The sequence below is a fragment of the Salvelinus fontinalis genome, chromosome 19 (genome assembly GCF_029448725.1).
Source record: "Salvelinus fontinalis isolate EN_2023a chromosome 19, ASM2944872v1, whole genome shotgun sequence".
Taxonomy (NCBI): Eukaryota; Metazoa; Chordata; class Actinopteri; order Salmoniformes; family Salmonidae; genus Salvelinus; species Salvelinus fontinalis.
Window position 1 is genome coordinate 50,294,702 of NC_074683.1, and position 23,356 is coordinate 50,318,057.

General features: G+C 48.2%; 1 protein-coding gene across 1 annotated transcript in view; it reads right to left on the reverse strand.

Annotated features, from left to right (window-relative positions):
* Nucleotides 1-23,356, reverse strand: part of fam117bb (family with sequence similarity 117 member Bb) — a 198,547-nt gene that overhangs the window by 82,525 nt on the left and 92,666 nt on the right. Inside the window, exon 2 of the mRNA XM_055871899.1 lies at nt 10,061-10,227. Coding sequence (XP_055727874.1) covers nt 10,061-10,227 — 167 coding nt within the window. The remainder of the gene's footprint in view (nt 1-10,060; nt 10,228-23,356) is intronic.

Here is a 23,356-nt window from a genome sequence, read left to right on the forward strand (position 1 = left end):
GCAGTCTGATTATATAGTACACACCAACAGTCTGATTATATAGTACACACCAGCAGTCTGATTATATAGTACACACCAACAGTCTGATTATATAGTACACACCAACAGTCTGATTATATAGTACACACCAACAGTCTGATTATATAGTACACACCAACAGTCTGATTATATAGTACACACCAGCAGTCTGATTATATAGTACACACCAGCAGTCTGATTATATAGTACACACCAACAGTCTGATTATATAGTACACACCAACAGTCTGATTATATAGTACACACCAACAGTCTGATTATATAGTACACACCAACAGTCTGATTATATAGTACACACCAGCAGTCTGATTATATAGTACACACCAGCAGTCTGATTATATAGTACACACCAGCAGTCTGATTATATAGTACACACCAACAGTCTGATTATATAGTACAGACCAGCAGTCTGATTATATAGTACACACCAGCAGTCTGATTATATAGTACACACCAACAGTCTGATTATATAGTACACACCAGCAGTCTGATTATATAGTACACACCAGCAGTCTGATTATATAGTACACACCAGCAGTCTGATTATATAGTACACACCAACAGTCTGATTATATAGTACACACCAACAGTCTGATTATATAGTACACACCAGCAGTCTGATTATATAGTACACACCAGCAGTCTGATTATATAGTACACACCAGCAGTCTGATTATATAGTACACACCAACAGTCTGATTATATAGTACACACCAGCAGTCTGATTATATAGTACACACCAACAGTCTGATTATATAGTCCACACCAACAGTCTGATTATATAGTACACACCAACAGTCTGATTATATAGTACACACCAGCAGTCTGATTATATAGTACACACCAACAGTCTGATTATATAGTACACACCAGCAGTCTGATTATATAGTACACACCAACAGTCTGATTATATAGTACACACCAGCAGTCTGATTATATAGTACACACCAGCAGTCTGATTATATAGTACACACCAACAGTTTCACAAGCCAATACAAACTAGCGTTAGCGCAATGCCTGGACGTCTACAGGAACAGCTAGAATGCTAGCTGTTGCCTTAGACTTATAGTCATAATTGTGCTTGCACTTGTTAGCAACTTTTTTTAAACCGCACGCAGAGACAAAAATGGTATCCATGAGTTCATCTGACTCTGGGGAAGTAGATTAAGAGCCTCATGACAAAATCCTGAACTAAATCCTGCACTAAATCCTGCACTAAATCCTGAACTATCCTGAACCAAATCCTGAACTAAATCCTGAACTAAAATGGTGAAAGTAGAAGGTATAAAAAGCCAATAATAAATGGTGTCGTTCTCTCTCTCTCTCCCTAGATTCCGTATCACGTTGATAAAGCACTGCACAGTGTTAATAGTTTCTCTCTCTCTCCCTAGATTCCGTATCACGTTGATAAAGCACTGCACAGTGTTAATAGTTTCTCTCTCTCTCCCTAGATTCCGTATCACGTTGATAAAGCACTGCACAGTGTTAATAGTTTCTCTCTCTCTCCCTAGATTCCGTATCATGTTGATAAAGCACTGCACAGTGTTAATAGTTTCTCTCTCTCCCCCTAGATTCCGTATCACGTTGATAAAGCACTGCACAGTGTTAATAGTTTCTCTCTCTCCCCCTAGATTCCGTATCACGTTGATAAAGCACTGCACAGTGTTAATAGTTCTCCCCGTAGGCCGCTGGGTTCTGTTTGGTTGTTTGGTCACTAGGTGTGAGGTGCAGCTCCATGGTAACCGAGAGCGCTGTGCAGGATGGTTCAGGATATGGTTATTTTGGCAAGGTGTTACTGAGAGAGATGGAACTCTGTAAATGTAAACAAATTCCACATTCTGTTCCCCTGGGTTCCTGCATTTATTCTTTGCTCAAATTGTGTGTGTGTGTGTGTGTGTGTGTGTGTGTGTGTGTGTGTGTGTGTGTGTGTGTGTGTGTGTGTGTGTGTGTGTGTGTGTGTGTGTGTGTGTGTGTGTGTGTGTGTGTGTGTGTGTGTGTGTGAGTGGCTAGTGTGTGTGTGGTGTGTGAGTGGCTAGTGTGTGTGTGTGTGTGTGTGTGTGTGTGTGTGTGTGTGTGTGTGTGTGTGTGTGTGTGTGTGTGTGTGTGTGTGTGTGTGTGTGTGTGTGTGTGTGTGTGTGTGTGTGTGTGTGAGAGAGACTGCAGGCCTGATGTGGGGTTTCGGGTGGAGACCTACAGAGGAAATCTCACACATGGAAGGGAAGACTGCAACAACAGCCAGGCAGCAGACCCCTGAGACAGAAGACCCCTGAGACAGAAGACCCTGAGACAGAAGACCCTGAGACAGAAGACCCTGAGACAGCCTGACCCCTGAGACAGTAGACCCCTGAGACAGTAGACCCCTGAGACAGAAGACCCTGAGACAGAAGACCCTGAGACAGAAGACCCTGAGACAGCCTGACCCCTGAGACAGTAGACCCCTGAGACAGTAGACCCCTGAGACAGTAGACCCCTGAGACAGCCTGACCCCTGAGACAGTAGACCCCTGAGACAGTAGACCCCTGAGACAGTAGACCCCTGAGACAGTAGACCCCTGAGACAGCAGACCCCTGAGACAGCCTGACCCCTGAGACAGTAGACCCCTGAGACAGTAGACCCCTGAGACAGCCTGACCCCTGAGACAGCAGACCCCTGAGACAGTAGACCCCTGAGACAGCAGACCCCTGAGACAGAAGACCCTGAGACAGCCTGACCCCTGGACAGTAGACCCCTGAGACAGTAGACCCCTGAGACAGTAGACCCCTGAGACAGTAGACCCCTGAGACAGTAGACCCCTGAGACAGCCTGACCCCTGAGACAGTAGACCCCTGAGACAGCCTGACCCCTGAGACAGTAGACTCCTGAGACAGTAGACCCCTGAGACAGTAGACCCCTGAGACAGCCCGACGGCCTTCTGCTCTCCAGACCTGGTTTCAAATCATATTCTAAATCTATCAAATACTTTCTAGTCTTGCTGTAGTGCCAGATTCCATTGCGCCAGGTAAACTCAATCAAGCCCAGATCAAGTATTCTGAATATTATTTGAACCCGGGTCTGCTGCTCTCTACTCTGGCAGCAGCAGGACAACGGAGCCAGAACCACTTCAGACAGAGCCAGAACCACTTCAGACAGAGCCAGAACCACTTCAGACAGAGCCAGAACCACTTCAGACAGAGACAGAACCACTTCAGACAGAGCCAGAACCACTTCAGACAGAGACAGAACCACTTCAGACAGAGCCAGAACCACTTCAGACAGAGACAGAACCACTTCAGACAGAGACAGAACCACTTCATACAGAGCCAGAACCACTTCAGACAGAGCCAGAACCACTTCAGACAGAGCCAGAACCACTTCAGACAGAGCCAGAACCACTTCAGACGGAGACAGAACCACTTCAGACGGAGACAGAACCACTTCAGACGGAGCCAGAACCACTTCAGACAGAGCCAGAACCACTTCAGACAGAGACAGAACCACTTCAGACAGAGCCAGAACCACTTCCGACAGAGCCAGAACCACTTCAGACAGAGACAGAACCACTTCAGACAGAGCCAGAACCACTTCCGACAGAGCCAGAACCACTTCAGACAGAGACAGAACCACTTCAGACAGAGACAGAACCACTTCAGACAGAGCCAGAACCACTTCCGACAGAGCCAGAACCACTTCAGACAGAGCCAGAACCACTTCAGACAGAGCCAGAACCACTTCAGACAGAGACAGAACCACTTCAGACAAAGCCAGAACCACTTCAGACAGAGCCAGAACCACTTCAGACAGAGACAGAACCACTTCATACAGAGACAGAACCACTTCAGACAGAGCCAGAACCACTTCAGACAGAGCCAGAACCACTTCAGACAGAGACAGAACCACTTCAGACAGAGACAGAACCACTTCAGACAGAGCCAGAACCACTTCAGACAGAGACAGAACCACTTCAGACAGAGACAGAACCACTTCATACAGAGCCAGAACCACTTCAGACAGAGCCAGAACCACTTCAGACAGAGCCAGAACCACTTCAGACGGAGACAGAACCACTTCAGACGGAGACAGAACCACTTCAGACGGAGCCAGAACCACTTCAGACAGAGCCAGAACCACTTCAGACAGAGACAGAACCACTTCAGACAGAGCCAGAACCACTTCAGACAGAGCCAGAACCACTTCAGACAGAGACAGAACCACTTCAGACAGAGACAGAACCACTTCAGACAGAGCCAGAACCACTTCCGACAGAGCCAGAACCACTTCAGACAGAGACAGAACCACTTCAGACAGAGACAGAACCACTTCAGACAGAGACAGAACCACTTCAGACAGAGCCAGAACCACTTCCGACAGAGCCAGAACCACTTCAGACAGAGCCAGAACCACTTCAGACAGAGACAGAACCACTTCAGACAGAGACAGAACCACTTCAGACAGAGCCAGAACCACTTCCGACAGAGCCAGAACCACTTCAGACAGAGCCAGAACCACTTCAGACAGAGCCAGAACCACTTCAGACAGAGACAGAACCACTTCAGACAAAGCCAGAACCACTTCAGACAGAGCCAGAACCACTTCAGACAGAGACAGAACCACTTCATACAGAGACAGAACCACTTCAGACAGAGCCAGAACCACTTCAGACAGAGCCAGAACCACTTCAGACAGAGCCAGAACCACTTCAGACAGAGCCAGAACCACTTCAGACAGAGCCAGAACCACTTCAGACAGAGCCAGAACCACTTCAGACAGAGAAAGGCTGAACCCAAAGAGACACAACTCATGTCCACAGCCAGACACATTCATCTTCCCGACGTGTTGAAAACAGCAAGAGATGAACATTCTTCTAATCTAGTCATACACAGGGAAGTTTCAGACAGACAGAAAACAACACAACTATTCACATAGAATCAGCCGCTAGAATTGCAGGGCGCCAAATGCAAAAATATGACAAAAAATATTTATAATCATGCAATCACACGTGAAATATACCAAAACACAGCTTAGCTTGTTGTTAATCCACCTATCGTGTCAGATTTTGAAAATATGCTTTACAGAGAAAGAAATCCAAGCTTTTGTGAGTGTATCAATCAATGCTACAACAGCTAGCCCCAAATTAGCATGGTCACGAAAGTCAGAAAAGCAATAAAATGAATCGCTTAACTTTGATAATCTTCAGATGTTTGCACTCACGAGACTCCCAGTTACACAACAAATGTTATTTTTGTTCGATAAATATTACTTTACAACAAAAAAACGCCATTTGGGTTGCGCGTTATGTTGAGAAAACCAAAGCCTCGTTCCTTTCAACGGAAATTCCAAAAAGTATCCGTAATGTTCGTAGAAACATGTCAAATGTTTTTTATAATCAATCCTCAGGTTGTTTTTAACAAACATAATCGATAATATTTCACCCGGACCGTAACCTATTCATTAAGAGAGAAAAGGAAAATGGAGAGCTCCCCTCTCGCGCGCAGGAACAATTCAGAGGACATCTGACTACTTTGGAAAAATCTCATTCATTTTTCAAAATAAAAGTCTGAAACTATGTCTAAAGCCTGGTCACAGCCTGAGGAAGCCGCTGGAAAAGGAATCTGGTTGATACCCCTTTAAATGGAGGATAGACGGGCCAGGAAACACAGTTAATATATATATATATTACTTCCGGGTTACATTTTCTCAGGTTTTCGCTTGCAGAATATGTATTGTTATACTCACAGAGAATATTTTGACAGTTTTGGAAACTTTAGAGTGTTTTCTATCCTAATCTGTAAATTATATAAATATTCTACGATCTGGACCTGAGAAATAGTCCGTTTACCTTGGGAACGTTATTTAAAAAATAAAAGAAATCTGACCCCTAGCGTCAAGAAGTTAAGAGGAGATAGGATTAATCCTAATCCTCTCTGTGGTGAAGAGGAGAAGGAATAGTGGGCTGTCTGGCAGAATGCAGGCCCGATAGTGGGATGTCTGGCAGAATGCAGGCCTGATAGTGGGCTGTCTGGCAGAATGCAGGCCTGATAGTGGGCTGTCTGGCAGAATGCAGGCCCGATAGTGGGATGTCTGGCAGAATGCAGGCCTGATAGTGGGCTGTCTGGCAGAATGCAGGCCTGATAGTGGGCTGTCTGGCAGAATGCAGGCCTGATAGTGGGCTGTCTGGCAGAATGCAGGCCTGATAGTGGGCTGTCTGGCAGAATGCAGGCCCGATAGTGGGCTGTCTGGCAGAATGCAGGCCCGATAGTGGGCTGTCTGGCAGAATGCAGGCCCGATAGTGGGCTGTCTGGCAGAATGCAGGCCTGATAGTGGGCTGTCTGGCAGAATGCAGGCCCGATAGTGGGCTGTCTGGCAGAATGCAGGCCTGATAGTGGGCTGTCTGGCAGAATGCAGGCCTGATAGTGGGCTGTCTGGCAGAATGCAGGCCTGATAGTGGGCTGTCTGGCAGAATGCAGGCCTGATAGTGGGATGTCTGGCAGAATGCAGGCCTGATAGTGGGCTGTCTGGCAGAATGCAGGCCCGATAGTGGGCTGTCTGGCAGAATGCAGGCCTGATAGTGGGATGTCTGGCAGAATGCAGGCCTGATAGTGGGCTGTCTGGCAGAATGCAGGCCTGATAGTGGGCTGTCTGGCAGAATGCAGGCCCGATAGTGGGCTGTCTGGCAGAATGCAAGCCCGATAGTGGGCTGTCTGGCAGAATGCAGGCCTGATAGTGGGCTGTCTGGCAGAATGCAGGCCTGATAGTGGGATGTCTGGCAGAATGCAGGCCTGATAGTGAGCTGTCTGGCAGAATGCAGGCCTGATAGTGGGCTGTCTGGCAGAATGCAGGCCTAATAGTGGGCTGTCTGGCAGAATGCAGGCCCGATAGTGGGATGTCTGGCAGAATGCAGGCCCGATAGTGGGCTGTCTGGCAGAATGCAGGCCTGATAGTGGGCTGTCTGGCAGAATGCAGGCCTGATAGTTGGATGTCTGGCAGAATGCAGGCCTGATAGTTGGCTGTCTGGCAGAATGCAGGCCTGATAGTTGGCTGTCTGGCAGAATTCAGGCCTGATAGTGGGCTGTCTGGCAGAATGAGGCCTGATAGTGGGCTGTCTGGCAGAATGAGGCCTGATAGTGGGCTGTCTGACAGAATGCAGGCCTGAAACTAGGCCACTCAGGAACATTCAAAATCTTCTTGGTAAGTAACTCCAGTGTAGATTTGTACTTGTGTTTTAGGTCATTGTCCTGCTGAAAGGTGAATTCATCTCCCAGTATCTGTTGGAAAACAGACTGAACCAGGGTTTTCCTTTAGGATTGTTCCTGCGTTTAGCTCCAAACCATTTATTTTTTATCTTAAGAACTCCCCAGTCCTTGTCAATGACAAGCATACCCATAACATGATGCAGCCATTACCATGCTTGAAAACATGGAGAGTGGTACTCAGTGATGTGTTGTATTGGATTTGCCCCAAACATAACACTTTGCATTCAGGAGAAAAAGTGAATTGCCTTGCCACATTGTTTGCAGTTTTACTTTAGTGACATTATTCTGTATAGGCTTCCTTCTTTTCACTCTCTGTCATTTAGGTTAATATTGTGGAGTAACTACAATGTTGTTGATCCATCCTCAGTTTTCTCCCGTCACAGCCATTATACTCTGTAACTGTTTTGAAGTCACCATTGGCCTCATATTGAAATCCCTGAGCGGTTTCCTTCCTCTACGGCAACTGAGTTAGGAAGGACGTCTGTATCTTTGGAGTGACTGGGTGTATTGATACACCATCCAAAGTGTATTTAATAACTTCACCATGTTCAAAGGGATATTTAATGTCTGCTTTTTCATGTTTACCCATCTACCAATAGGTGCCCTTCTTTGCGAGGCATTGGAAAACCTCCCTGGTGTTTGTGGTTGAATCTGTGTTTGAAATTCTCTGCTCGACTGAGGGACCTTATAGATAATTATATGTGTGAGGTACAGAGATGAGGTGGTCATTCAAAAAAGTCCCATGCTACTTTTTACGTGACTTCTTAAGCAAATTGTTATTCCTGATCTTATTTAGACAAGTTTAACAACATGGTACAAAACAGTAAAATATGACGAAAACTGACTGTAGTGTGACCTAAAAACGGCCTTGTTTATCACGTAACACAAACGCCTTTGTCATAACGTAATAACAGTAAACACATTTTCCAGGTGGGGGGGGAAAACGTTTCGACCTGTAAAAGACAAGACAGCATGCAGGTGTTTCTCCTTCATAATAACTGGGACGAGAGACAGGCGTGTACCTCGTGCTATGATTCCACTTCTTTGTACAGCAGCACCAATCAATCAATGGTCGTGAAAGGTGTCGTATGGGGCTTGTAGGGAAGTGGGGAAGGCTAGGTAAGTGTGGGGGTGTAGGGAAGTGGGGAAGGCTAGGTAAGTGTGGGGGTGTAGGGAAGTGGGGCAGGCTAGGTAAGTGTGGGGGTGTAGGGAAGTGGGGCAGGCTAAGTAAGTGTGGGGGTGAAGGGTAGTGGGGCAGGCTAGGGAAGTGTGGGGGTGTAGGGAAGTGGGGCAGGCTAAGTAAGTGTGGGGGTGTAGGGAAGTGGGGCAGGCTAGGTAAGTGTGGGGGTGTAGGGAAGTGGGGCAGGCTAGGGAAGTGTGGGGGTGTAGGGAAGTGGGGCAGGCTAGGTAAGTGTGGGGGTGTAGGGAAGTGGGGCAGGCTAGGTAAGTGTGGGGGTGTAGGGAAGTGGGGCAGGCTAGGTAAGTGTGGGGGTGTAGGGAAGTGGGGCAGGCTAGGTAAGTGTGGGGGTGTAGGGAAGTGGGGCAGGCTAGGTAAGTGTGGGGGTGTAGGGAAGTGGGGCAGGCTAGGTAAGTGTGGGGGTGTAGGGAAGTGGGGCAGGCTAGGTAAGTGTGGGGGTGTAGGGAAGTGGGGCAGGCTAGGTAAGTGTGGGGGTGTAGGGTAGTGGGGCAGGCTAGGTAAGTGCGGGGGTGTAGGGAAGTGGGGCAGGCTAGGTAAGTGTGGGGGTGTAGGGAAGTGGGGCAGGCTAGGTAAGTGTGGGGGTGTAGGGAAGTGGGGCAGGCTAGGTAAGTGTGGGGGTGTAGGGTAGTGGGGCAGGCTAGGTAAGTGTGGGGGTGTAGGGAAGTGGGGCAGGCTAGGTAAGTGTGGGGGTGTAGGGAAGTGGGGCAGGCTAGGTAAGTGTGGGGGTGTAGGGAAGTGGGGCAGGCTAGGTAAGTGTGGGGGTGTAGGGAAGTGTGGCAGGCTAGGGAAGTGCGGGGGTGTAGGGAAGTGGGGCAGGCTAGGTAAGTGTGGGGGTGTAGGGAAGTGGGGCAGGCTAGGGAAGTGCGGGGGTGTAGGGAAGTGGGGCAGGCTAGGTAAGTGTGGGGGTGTAGGGAAGTGAGGCAGGCTAGGTAAGTGTGGGGGTGTAGGGTAGTGGGTCAGGACAGGTAAATGCAGGACAGGTAAAGGCAGGACAGGTAAAGGCAGGACAGGTAAAGGCAGGACAGGTAAAGGCAGGACAGGTAAAGGCAGGACAGGTAAAGGCAGGATAGGACAGGGTGGGGGTATAGGTAAGTGGGGCAGGACAGGTAAAGGCAGGACAGGTAAAGGCAGGGTAGGACAGGGTGGGGGTGTAGAGAAGTGGGGCAGGACAGGTAAAGGCAGGACAGGTAAAGGCAGGACAGGTAAAGGCAGGACAGGTAAAGGCAGGACAGGTAAAGGCAGGACAGGTAAAGGCAGGACAAGGCAGAGAAATACCTAATTATTTCTGAAGTATTACATAAAATGACCTAGATATGACTGTCTGTAAAATACCTTGCCCAGAACATGTTTAGCTAACTCTCAGCTGTATCCAGTATGGTCTGAGTAACGTAAATGTGGAAACCGAGGCTAGGACATACCTGGGTGGCTTTGTGGCTTTGACATGGGGCATGGCTGCTTTCCCGAGGCTAGGACATACCTGAGTGGCTTTGTGGCTTTGACATGGGACATGGCTGCTTTCCCGAGGCTAGGACATACCTGGGTAGCTTTGTGGCTTTGACATGGGACATGGCTGCTTTCCCGAGGCTAGGACATACCTGAGTGGCTTTGTGGCTTTGACATGAGGCATGGCTGCTTTCCCGAGACCAGTGACCGGTCAGATAAGATCCAGTCAGGAGAAGATCCAGGGAGGAGGTGCGGCGGATACAGGAGCAGGAGGAGCAGGAGGAGGGTAGGCCGGCTAGGGGAGGAGGGTTGGGTCTCTCTGTAGGGAGGACAGGAGGGAGAGAGGTGGAAGAAGAATAGATGTGGCGTTTAGACACATAACAGAACATGACATTGAGACGAGGATGAAGAGAAAGAGGGGCCAGATTAACTGTCTCGGTCTGGGTAGAATGGATGGTGGATTCTGTCTGTGGACATCGGAGGGTTGGGAGTTATGGGAGGAATGGATGGTGGATTCTGTCTGCGGACATCGGAGGGTTGGGGTTAAGGGAAGAACGGATGGTGGATTCTGTCTGCGGACATCGGAGGGTTGGAGTTAAGGGTAGAATGGATGGTGGATTCTGTCTGTGGACATCGGAGGGTTGGGGTTAAGGGAAGAATGGATGGTGGATTCTGTCTGTGGACATCGGAGGGTTGGAGTTAAGGGTAGAATGGATGGTGGATTCTGTCTGTGGACATCGGAGGGTTGGGGTTAAGGGAAGAATGGATGGTGGATTCTGTCTGTGGACATCGGAGGGTTGGGGTTAAGGGAGGAATGGATGGTGGATTCTGTCTGCGGACATCGGAGGGTTGGGGTTAAGGGAAGAATGGATGGTGGATTCTGTCTGCGGACATCGGAGGGTTGGGAGTTAAGGGAAGAATGGATGGTGGATTCTGTCTGCGGACATTGGAGGGCTGGGAGTTAAGGGAAGAATGGATGGTGGATTCTGTCTGCGGACATCGGAGGGTTGGAGTAAAGGGAAGAATGGATGGTGGATTCTGTCTGCGGACATCGGAGGGTTGGGAGTTAAGGGAGGAATGGATGGTGGATTCTGTCTGCGGACATCGGAGGGTTGGGAGTTAAGGGTAGAATGGATGGTGGATTCTGTCTGCGGACATCGGAGGGTTGGAGTTAAGGGAAGAACGGATGGTGGATTCTGTCTGCGGACATCGGAGGGTTGGAGTTAAGGGTAGAACGGATGGTGGATTCTGTCTGCGGACATCGGAGGGTTGGGAGTTAAGGGTAGAACGGATGGTGGATTCTGTCTGCGGACATCGGAGGGTTGGGAGTTAAGGGTAGAATGGATGGTGGATTCTGTCTGCGGACATCGGAGGGTTGGGAGTTAAGGGTAGAATGGATGGTGGATTCTGTCTGTGGACATCGGAGGGTTGGGAGTTAAGGGTAGAATGGATGGTGGATTCTGTCTGCGGACATCGGAGGGTTGGGAGTTAAGGGTAGAATGGATGGTGGATTCTGTCTGCGGACATCGGAGGGTTGGAGTTAAGGGAAGAATGGATGGTGGATTCTGTCTGCGGACATCGGAGGGTTGGGAGTTAAGGGAGGAATGGATGGTGGATTCTGTCTGTGGACATCGGAGGGTTGGAGTTAAGGGAAGAACGGATGGTGGATTCTGTCTGCGGACATCGGAGGGTTGGAGTTAAGGGTAGAACGGATGGTGGATTCTGTCTGCGGACATCGGAGGGTTGGAGTTAAGGGTAGAATGGATGGTGGATTCTGTCTGCGGACATCGGAGGGTTGGAGTTAAGGGAAGAATGGATGGTGGATTCTGTCTGCGGACATCGGAGGGTTGGGAGTTAAGGGTAGAATGGATGGTGGATTCTGTCTGCGGACATCGGAGGGTTGGGAGTTAAGGGTAGAATGGATGGTGGATTCTGTCTGCGGACATCGGAGGGTTGGAGTTAAGGGAAGAACGGATGGTGGATTCTGTCTGCGGACATCGGAGGGTTGGGAGTTAAGGGTAGAATGGATGGTGGATTCTGTCTGCGGACATCGGAGGGTTGGAGTTAAGGGAAGAATGGATGGTGGATTCTGTCTGCGGACATCGGAGGGTTGGAGTTAAGGGTAGAACGGATGGTGGATTCTGTCTGCGGACATCGGAGGGTTGGGAGTTAAGGGTAGAATGGATGGTGGATTCTGTCTGCGGACATCGGAGGGTTGGGAGTTAAGGGTAGAATGGATGGTGGATTCTGTCTGCGGACATCGGAGGGTTGGGAGTTAAGGGAAGAATGGATGGTGGATTCTGTCTGCGGACATCGGAGGGTTGGGAGTTAAGGGTAGAATGGATGGTGGATTCTGTCTGTGGACATCGGAGGGTTGGGAGTTAAGGGTAGAATGGATGGTGGATTCTGTCTGCGGACATCGGAGGGTTGGGAGTTAAGGGTAGAATGGATGGTGGATTCTGTCTGCGGACATCGGAGGGTTGGAGTTAAGGGAAGAATGGATGGTGGATTCTGTCTGCGGACATCGGAGGGTTGGGAGTTAAGGGAGGAATGGATGGTGGATTCTGTCTGCGGACATCGGAGGGTTGGAGTTAAGGGAAGAACGGATGGTGGATTCTGTCTGCGGACATCGGAGGGTTGGAGTTAAGGGTAGAATGGATGGTGGATTCTGTCTGCGGACATCGGAGGGTTGGAGTTAAGGGAAGAATGGATGGTGGATTCTGTCTGCGGACATCGGAGGGTTGGGAGTTAAGGGTAGAATGGATGGTGGATTCTGTCTGCGGACATCGGAGGGTTGGGAGTTAAGGGTAGAATGGATGGTGGATTCTGTCTGCGGACATCGGAGGGTTGGAGTTAAGGGAAGAACGGATGGTGGATTCTGTCTGCGGACATCGGAGGGTTGGAGTTAAGGGAAGAACGGATGGTGGATTCTGTCTGCGGACATCGGAGGGTTGGGAGTTAAGGGAAGAATGGATGGTGGATTCTGTCTGCGGACATCGGAGGGTTGGGGTTAAGGGAAGAATGGATGGTGGATTCTGTCTGCGGACATCGGAGGGTTGGGAGTTAAGGGTAGAATGGATGGTGGATTCTGTCTGCGGACATCGGAGGGTTGGGAGTTAAGGGAAGAATGGATGGTGGATTCTGTCTGCGGACATCGGAGGGTTGGGAGTTAAGGGTAGAATGGATGGTGGATTCTGTCTGCGGACATCGGAGGGTTGGGAGTTAAGGGTAGAATGGATGGTGGATTCTGTCTGCGGACATCGGAGGGTTGGGAGTTAAGGGTAGAATGGATGGTGGATTCTGTCTGCGGACATCGGAGGGTTGGAGTTAAGGGTAGAATGGATGGTGGATTCTGTCTGCGGACATCGGAGGGTTGGGAGTTAAGGGAGGAATGGATGGTGGATTCTGTCTGCGTACATCGGAGGGTTGGAGTTAAGGGAAGAACGGATGGTGGATTCTGTCTGCGGACATCGGAGGGTTGGAGTTAAGGGTAGAATGGATGGTGGATTCTGTCTGCGGACATCGGAGGGTTGGAGTTAAGGGAAGAATGGATGGTGGATTCTGTCTGCGGACATCGGAGGGTTGGGAGTTAAGGGTAGAATGGATGGTGGATTCTGTCTGCGGACATCGGAGGGTTGGGAGTTAAGGGTAGAATGGATGGTGGATTCTGTCTGCGGACATCGGAGGGTTGGAGTTAAGGGAAGAACGGATGGTGGATTCTGTCTGCGGACATCGGAGGGTTGGGAGTTAAGGGAAGAACGGATGGTGGATTCTGTCTGCGGACATCGGAGGGTTGGGGTTAAGGGAAGAATGGATGGTGGATTCTGTCTGCGGACATCGGAGGGTTGGGAGTTAAGGGAAGAACGGATGGTGGATTCTGTCTGCGGACATCGGAGGGTTGGGAGTTAAGGGAAGAATGGATGGTGGATTCTGTCTGCGGACATCGGAGGGTTGGGAGTTAAGGGAGGAATGGATGGTGGATTCTGTCTGCGGACATCGGAGGGTTGGGGTTAAGGGAAGAATGGATGGTGGATTCTGTCTGCGGACATCGGAGGGTTGGGAGTTAAGGGTAGAATGGATGGTGGATTCTGTCTGCGGACATCGGAGGGTTGGGGTTAAGGGAAGAATGGATGGTGGATTCTGTCTGCGGACATCGGAGGGTTGGGAGTTAAGGGTAGAATGGATGGTGGATTCTGTCTGCGGACATCGGAGGGTTGGGAGTTAAGGGAAGAATGGATGGTGGATTCTGTCTGCGGACATCGGAGGGTTGGGAGTTAAGGGTAGAATGGATGGTGGATTCTGTCTGCGGACATCGGAGGGTTGGGAGTTAAGGGTAGAATGGATGGTGGATTCTGTCTGCGGACATCGGAGGGTTGGGAGTTAAGGGTAGAATGGATGGTGGATTCTGTCTGCGGACATCGGAGGGTTGGAGTTAAGGGAAGAATGGATGGTGGATTCTGTCTGCGGACATCGGAGGGTTGGGAGTTAAGGGAGGAATGGATGGTGGATTCTGTCTGCGTACATCGGAGGGTTGGAGTTAAGGGAAGAACGGATGGTGGATTCTGTCTGCGGACATCGGAGGGTTGGAGTTAAGGGTAGAATGGATGGTGGATTCTGTCTGCGGACATCGGAGGGTTGGAGTTAAGGGAAGAATGGATGGTGGATTCTGTCTGCGGACATCGGAGGGTTGGGAGTTAAGGGTAGAATGGATGGTGGATTCTGTCTGCGGACATCGGAGGGTTGGGAGTTAAGGGTAGAATGGATGGTGGATTCTGTCTGCGGACATCGGAGGGTTGGAGTTAAGGGAAGAACGGATGGTGGATTCTGTCTGCGGACATCGGAGGGTTGGGAGTTAAGGGAAGAACGGATGGTGGATTCTGTCTGCGGACATCGGAGGGTTGGGGTTAAGGGAAGAATGGATGGTGGATTCTGTCTGCGGACATCGGAGGGTTGGGAGTTAAGGGAAGAACGGATGGTGGATTCTGTCTGCGGACATCGGAGGGTTGGGAGTTAAGGGAAGAATGGATGGTGGATTCTGTCTGCGGACATCGGAGGGTTGGGAGTTAAGGGAGGAATGGATGGTGGATTCTGTCTGCGGACATCGGAGGGTTGGGGTTAAGGGAAGAATGGATGGTGGATTCTGTCTGCGGACATCGGAGGGTTGGGAGTTAAGGGTAGAATGGATGGTGGATTCTGTCTGCGGACATCGGAGGGTTGGGAGTTATGGGAGGAATGGATGGTGGATTCTGTCTGCGGACATCGGAGGGTTGGAGTTAAGGGTAGAATGGATGGTGGATTCTGTCTGCGGACATCGGAGGGTTGGGAGTTAAGGGAAGAACGGATGGTGGATTCTGTCTGCGGACATCGGAGGGTTGGGAGTTAAGGGTAGAATGGATGGTGGATTCTGTCTGCGGACATCGGAGGGTTGGGAGTTAAGGGAAGAATGGATGGTGGATTCTGTCTGCGGACATCGGAGGGTTGGGGTTAAGGGAAGAATGGATGGTGGATTGGCCGCTGTGCTTGATGAGGAAATTAGGGATGGGGAATGCATAATATTTATCTACAGGTACCGTAGATGTGAGCGAAATAGCTTTAAGTAGAAGTATTGTTGTTTGTTATTTTAGTCCAATTAGGGTAGGGGTGGTAGGTGGGGAAAGTATAAATATATATATTTTTAAAAGGGTGGTTTGAAATTATGCAAACAATCAAATTCATAGAACGTACAATGTTTCTGCAATATTAAAGCTGATCTGCCCCCCCCCCACACAAAATAAATACAAATAAATAGCCCCCTTCCTCCTCTCCTCTCCTCCTCTCATAACTCCCTCTCCTCTCCTCCTCTCATAACTCCCTCTCCTCCTCTCATAACTCCCTCTCCTAACTCCCTCTCCTCTCCTCCTCTCCTAACTCCCTCTCATAACTCCCTCTCATAACTCCCTCTCCTCTCCTCCTCTCATAACTCCCTCTCCCCTCCTTTTCTCATAACTCCCTCTCCTCTCCTCCTCTCATAACTCCCTCTCCTCCTCTCATAACTCCCTCTCCTCTCATAACTCCCTCTCCTCTCATAACTCCCTCTCATAACTCCCTCTCCTCTCCTCCTCTCATAACTCCCTCTCCTCTCCTTCTCTCCTAACTCCCTCTCCTCCCTCTCTCTCCTCCTCTCATAACTCCCTCTCCTCTCCTCCTCTCATAACTCCCTCTCCTCTCATAACTCCCTCTCATAACTCCCTCTCCTCTCCTCCTCTCATAACTCCCTCTCCTCTCCTTCTCTCCTAACTCCCTCTCCTCCCTCTCTCTCTCCTCCTCTCATAACTCCCTCTCCTCTCCTTCTCTCATAACTCCCTCTCCTCCCTCTCTCTCTCCTTCTCTCATAACTCCCTCTCCTCTCCTCATAACTCCCAACTCCCTCTCCTCTCCTAACTCCTAACTCCCAACTCCCTCTCCTCTCCTAACTCCCTCTCCTCTCCTAACTCCCTCTCCTCTCCTAACTCACTCTCCTAACTCACTCTCCTCTCCTCTCCTAACTCCCTCTCCTCTCCTAACTCCATCTCCTCTCCTAACTCCATCTCCTCTCCTAACTCCCTCTCCTCTCATAACTCCCTCTCCTCTCCTAACTCCCTCTCCTCTCCTAACTCCCTCTCCTCTCCTAACTCCATCTCCTCTCCTAACTCCCTCTCCTCTCATAACTCCCTCTCCTCTCATAACTCCCTCTCCTCTCATAACTCCCTCTCCTCTCATAACTCCCTCTCCTCTCCCCTTCAGACAGACACACATTCTAAAGTTCTCTCGCCTCTAACAACCCCCTCCTTCTGTCCTCGTTCCCACTGCTGTTAGGACTAGGTGATACCTTCTAATAAAACTACACTTCTGTCCTCGTTCCCACTGCTGTTAGAACGAGGCTTTACCTTCTAATAAAACTACACTTCTGCCCTCGTTCCCACTGCTGTTAGGACTAGGTGATACCTTCTAATAAAACTACACTTCTGTCCTCGTTCCCACTGCTGTTAGGACTAGGTGATACCTTCTATAAAACTACACTTCTGTCCTCGTTCCCACTGCTGTTAGGACTAGGTGATACCTTCTAATAAAACTACACTTCTGCCCTCGTTCCCACTGCTGTTAGGACTAGGTGATACCTTCTATAAAACTACACTTCTGCCCTCGTTCCCACTGCTGTTAGGACTAGGTGATACCTTCTAATAAAACTACACTTCTGTCCTCGTTCCCACTGCTGTTAGGACTAGGTGATACCTTCTATAAAACTACACTTCTGTCCTCGTTCCCACTGCTGTTAGGACTAGGTGATACCTTCTATAAAACTACACTTCTGTCCTCATTCCCACTGCTGTTAGGACTAGGTGATACCTTCTAATAAAACTACACTTCTGCCCTCGTTCCCACTGCTGTTAGGACTAGGTGATACCTTCTAATAAAACTACACTTCTGCCCTCGTTCCCACTGCTGTTAGGACTAGGTGATACCTTCTATAAAACTACACTTCTGCCCTCGTTCCCACTGCTGTTAGGACTAGGTGATACCTTCTATAAAACTACACTTCTGCCCTCGTTCCCACTGCTGTTAGGACTAGGTGATACCTTCTAATAAAACTACACTTCTGTCCTCGTTCCCACTGCTGTTAGGACTAGGTGATACCTTCTATAAAACTACACTTCTGCCCTCGTTCCCACTGCTGTTAGGACTAGGTGATACCTTCTAATAAAACTACACTTCTGTCCTCGTTCCCACTGCTGTTAGGACTAGGTGATACCTTCTATAAAACTACACTTCTGCCCTCGTTCCCACTGCTGTTAGGACTAGGTGATACCTTCTAATAAAACTACACTTCTGTCCTCGTTCCCACTGCTGTTAGGACTAGGTGATACCTTCTAATAAAACTACACTTCTACCCTCGTTCCCACTGCTGTTAGGACTAGGTGATACCTTCTAATAAAACTACACTTCTGTCCTCGTTCCCACTGCTGTTAGGACTAGGTGATACCTTCTAATAAAACTACACTTCTGTCCTCGTTCCCACTGCTGTTAGGACTAGGTGATACCTTCTAATAAAACTACACTTCTGTCCTCGTTCCCACTGCTGTTAGGACTAGGTGATACCTTCTAATAAAACTACACTTCTGCCCTCGTTCCCACTGCTGTTAGGACTAGGTGATACCTTCTAATAAAACTACACTTCTGCCCTCGTTCCCACTGCTGTTAGGACTAGGTGATACCTTCTATAAAACTACACTTCTGTCCTCGTTCCCACTGCTGTTAGGACTAGGTGATACCTTCTATAAAACTACACTTCTGTCCTCATTCCCACTGCTGTTAGGACTAGGTGATACCTTCTAATAAAACTACACTTCTGCCCTCGTTCCCACTGCTGTTAGGACTAGGTGATACCTTCTAATAAAACTACACTTCTGTCCTCGTTCCCACTGCTGTTAGGACTAGGTGATACCTTCTATAAAACTACACTTCTGCCCTCGTTCCCACTGCTGTTAGGACTAGGTGATACCTTCTATAAAACTACACTTCTGCCCTCGTTCCCACTGCTGTTAGGACTAGGTGATACCTTCTAATAAAACTACACTTCTGTCCTCGTTCCCACTGCTGTTAGGACTAGGTGATACCTTCTATAAAACTACACTTCTGCCCTCGTTCCCACTGCTGTTAGGACTAGGTGATACCTTCTAATAAAACTACACTTCTGTCCTCGTTCCCACTGCTGTTAGGACTAGGTGATACCTTCTATAAAACTACACTTCTGCCCTCGTTCCCACTGCTGTTAGGACTAGGTGATACCTTCTAATAAAACTACACTTCTGTCCTCGTTCCCACTGCTGTTAGGACTAGGTGATACCTTCTAATAAAACTACACTTCTACCCTCGTTCCCACTGCTGTTAGGACTAGGTGATACCTTCTAATAAAACTACACTTCTGTCCTCGTTCCCACTGCTGTTAGGACTAGGTGATACCTTCTAATAAAACTACACTTCTGTCCTCGTTCCCACTGCTGTTAGGACTAGGTGATACCTTCTAATAAAACTACACTTCTGTCCTCGTTCCCACTGCTGTTAGGACTAGGTGATACCTTCTAATAAAACTACACTTCTGCCCTCGTTCCCACTGCTGTTAGGACTAGGTGATACCTTCTAATAAAACTACACTTCTGCCCTCGTTCCCACTGCTGTTAGGACTAGGTGATACCTTCTATAAAACTACACTTCTGTCCTCGTTCCCACTGCTGTTAGGACTAGGTGATACCTTCTATAAAACTACACTTCTGTCCTCATTCCCACTGCTGTTAGGACTAGGTGATACCTTCTAATAAAACTACACTTCTGCCCTCGTTCCCACTGCTGTTAGGACTAGGTGATACCTTCTAATAAAACTACACTTCTGTCCTCGTTCCCACTGCTGTTAGGACTAGGTGATACCTTCTAATAAAACTACACTTCTGCCCTCGTTCCCACTGCTGTTAGGACTAGGTGATACCTTCTATAAAACTACACTTCTGTCCTCGTTCCCACTGCTGTTAGGACTAGGTGATACCTTCTATAAAACTACACTTCTGTCCTCGTTCCCACTGCTGTTAGGACTAGGTGATACCTTCTATAAAACTACACTTCTGTCCTCGTTCCCACTGCTGTTAGGACTAGGTGATACCTTCTAATAAAACTACACTTCTGCCCTCGTTCCCACTGCTGTTAGGACTAGGTGATACCTTCTATAAAACTACACTTCTGCCCTCGTTCCCACTGCTGTTAGGACTAGGTGATACCTTCTAATAAAACTACACTTCTGTCCTCGTTCCCACTGCTGTTAGGACTAGGTGATACCTTCTATAAAACTACACTTCTGCCCTCGTTCCCACTGCTGTTAGGACTAGGTGATACCTTCTAATAAAACTACACTTCTGTCCTCGTTCCCACTGCTGTTAGGACTAGGTGATACCTTCTATAAAACTACACTTCTGCCCTCGTTCCCACTGCTGTTAGGACTAGGTGATACCTTCTAATAAAACTACACTTCTGTCCTCGTTCCCACTGCTGTTAGGACTAGGTGATACCTTCTAATAAAACTACACTTCTACCCTCGTTCCCACTGCTGTTAGGACTAGGTGATACCTTCTAATAAAACTACACTTCTGTCCTCGTTCCCACTGCTGTTAGGACTAGGTGATACCTTCTAATAAAACTACACTTCTGTCCTCGTTCCCACTGCTGTTAGGACTAGGTGATACCTTCTATAAAACTACACTTCTGCCCTCGTTCCCACTGCTGTTAGGACTAGGTGATACCTTCTATAAAACTACACTTCTGCCCTCGTTCCCACTGCTGTTAGGACTAGGTGATACCTTCTAATAAAACTACACTTCTGCCCTCGTTCCCACTGCTGTTAGGACTAGGTGATACCTTCTAATAAAACTACACTTCTGTCCTCGTTCCCACTGCTGTTAGGACTAGGTGATACCTTCTAATAAAACTACACTTCTGTCCTCGTTCCCACTGCTGTTAGGACTAGGTGATACCTTCTATAAAACTACACTTCTGTCCTCGTTCCCACTGCTGTTAGGACTAGGTGATACCTTCTAATAAAACTACACTTCTGCCCTCGTTCCCACTGCTGTTAGGACTAGGTGATACCTTCTAATAAAACTACACTTCTGTCCTCGTTCCCACTGCTGTTAGGACTAGGTGATACCTTCTATAAAACTACACTTCTGCCCTCGTTCCCACTGCTGTTAGGACTAGGTGATACCTTCTAATAAAACTACACTTCTGTCCTCGTTCCCACTGCTGTTAGGACTAGGTGATACCTTCTAATAAAACTACACTTCTGCCCTCGTTCCCACTGCTGTTAGGACTAGGTGATACCTTCTAATAAAACTACACTTCTGTCCTCGTTCCCACTGCTGTTAGGACTAGGTGATACCTTCTAATAAAACTACACTTCTGTCCTCGTTCCCACTGCTGTTAGGACTAGGTGATACCTTCTATAAAACTACACTTCTGCCCTCGTTCCCACTGCTGTTAGGACTAGGTGATACCTTCTATAAAACTACACTTCTGCCCTCGTTCCCACTGCTGTTAGGACTAGGTGATACCTTCTAATAAAACTACACTTCTGCCCTCGTTCCCACTGCTGTTAGGACTAGGTGATACCTTCTAATAAAACTACACTTCTGCCCTCGTTCCCACTGCTGTTAGGACTAGGTGATACCTTCTAATAAAACTACACTTCTGTCCTCGTTCCCACTGCTGTTAGGACTAGGTGATACCTTCTATAAAACTACACTTCTGTCCTCGTTCCCACTGCTGTTAGGACTAGGTGATACCTTCTATAAAACTACACTTCTGCCCTCGTTCCCACTGCTGTTAGGACTAGGTGATACCTTCTATAAAACTACACTTCTGTCCTCGTTCCCACTGCTGTTAGGACTAGGTGATACCTTCTAATAAAACTACACTTCTGTCCTCGTTCCCACTGCTGTTAGGACTAGGTGATACCTTCTAATAAAACTACACTTCTGTCCTCGTTCCCACTGCTGTTAGGACTAGGTGATACCTTCTAATAAAACTACACTTCTGCCCTCGTTCCCACTGCTGTTAGGACTAGGTGATACCTTCTAATAAAACTACACTTCTGTCCTCGTTCCCACTGCTGTTAGGACTAGGTGATACCTTCTATAAAACTACACTTCTGCCCTCGTTCCCACTGCTGTTAGGACTAGGTGATACCTTCTATAAAACTACACTTCTGCCCTCGTTCCCACTGCTGTTAGGACTAGGTGATACCTTCTATAAAACTACACTTCTGCCCTCGTTCCCACTGCTGTTAGGACTAGGTGATACCTTCTATAAAACTACACTTCTGCCCTCGTTCCCACTGCTGTTAGGACTAGGTGATACCTTCTATAAAACTACACTTCTGTCCTCGTTCCCACTGCTGTTAGGACTAGGTGATACCTTCTAATAAAACTACACTTCTGTCCTCGTTCCCACTGCTGTTAGGACTAGGTGATACCTTCTAATAAAACTACACTTCTGTCCTCGTTCCCACTGCTGTTAGGACTAGGTGATACCTTCTAATAAAACTACACTTCTGTCCTCGTTCCCACTGCTGTTAGGACTAGGTGATACCTTCTAATAAAACTACACTTCTGCCCTCGTTCCCACTGCTGTTAGGACTAGGTGATACCTTCTAATAAAACTACACTTCTGCCCTCGTTCCCACTGCTGTTAGGACTAGGTGATACCTTCTATAAAACTACACTTCTGTCCTCGTTCCCACTGCTGTTAGGACTAGGTGATACCTTCTATAAAACTACACTTCTGTCCTCGTTCCCACTGCTGTTAGGACTAGGTGATACCTTCTAATAAAACTACACTTCTGCCCTCGTTCCCACTGCTGTTAGGACTAGGTGATACCTTCTAATAAAACTACACTTCTGTCCTCGTTCCCACTGCTGTTAGGACTAGGTGATACCTTCTATAAAACTACACTTCTGCCCTCGTTCCCACTGCTGTTAGGACTAGGTGATACCTTCTAATAAAACTACACTTCTGTCCTCGTTCCCACTGCTGTTAGGACTAGGTGATACCTTCTAATAAAACTACACTTCTGCCCTCGTTCCCACTGCTGTTAGGACTAGGTGATACCTTCTAATAAAACTACACTTCTGTCCTCGTTCCCACTGCTGTTAGGACTAGGTGATACCTTCTATAAAACTACACTTCTGCCCTCGTTCCCACTGCTGTTAGGACTAGGTGATACCTTCTATAAAACTACACTTCTGCCCTCGTTCCCACTGCTGTTAGGACTAGGTGATACCTTCTATAAAACTACACTTCTGCCCTCGTTCCCACTGCTGTTAGGACTAGGTGATACCTTCTATAAAACTACACTTCTGCCCTCGTTCCCACTGCTGTTAGGACTAGGTGATACCTTCTATAAAACTACACTTCTGTCCTCGTTCCCACTGCTGTTAGGACTAGGTGATACCTTCTAATAAAACTACACTTCTGTCCTCGTTCCCACTGCTGTTAGGACTAGGTGATACCTTCTAATAAAACTACACTTCTGTCCTCGTTCCCACTGCTGTTAGGACTAGGTGATACCTTCTAATAAAACTACACTTCTGTCCTCGTTCCCACTGCTGTTAGGACTAGGTGATACCTTCTAATAAAACTACACTTCTGCCCTCGTTCCCACTGCTGTTAGGACTAGGTGATACCTTCTAATAAAACTACACTTCTGCCCTCGTTCCCACTGCTGTTAGGACTAGGTGATACCTTCTAATAAAACTACACTTCTGCCCTCGTTCCCACTGCTGTTAGGACTAGGTGATACCTTCTAATAAAACTACACTTCTGCCCTCGTTCCCACTGCTGTTAGGACTAGGTGATACCTTCTAATAAAACTACACTTCTGCCCTCGTTCC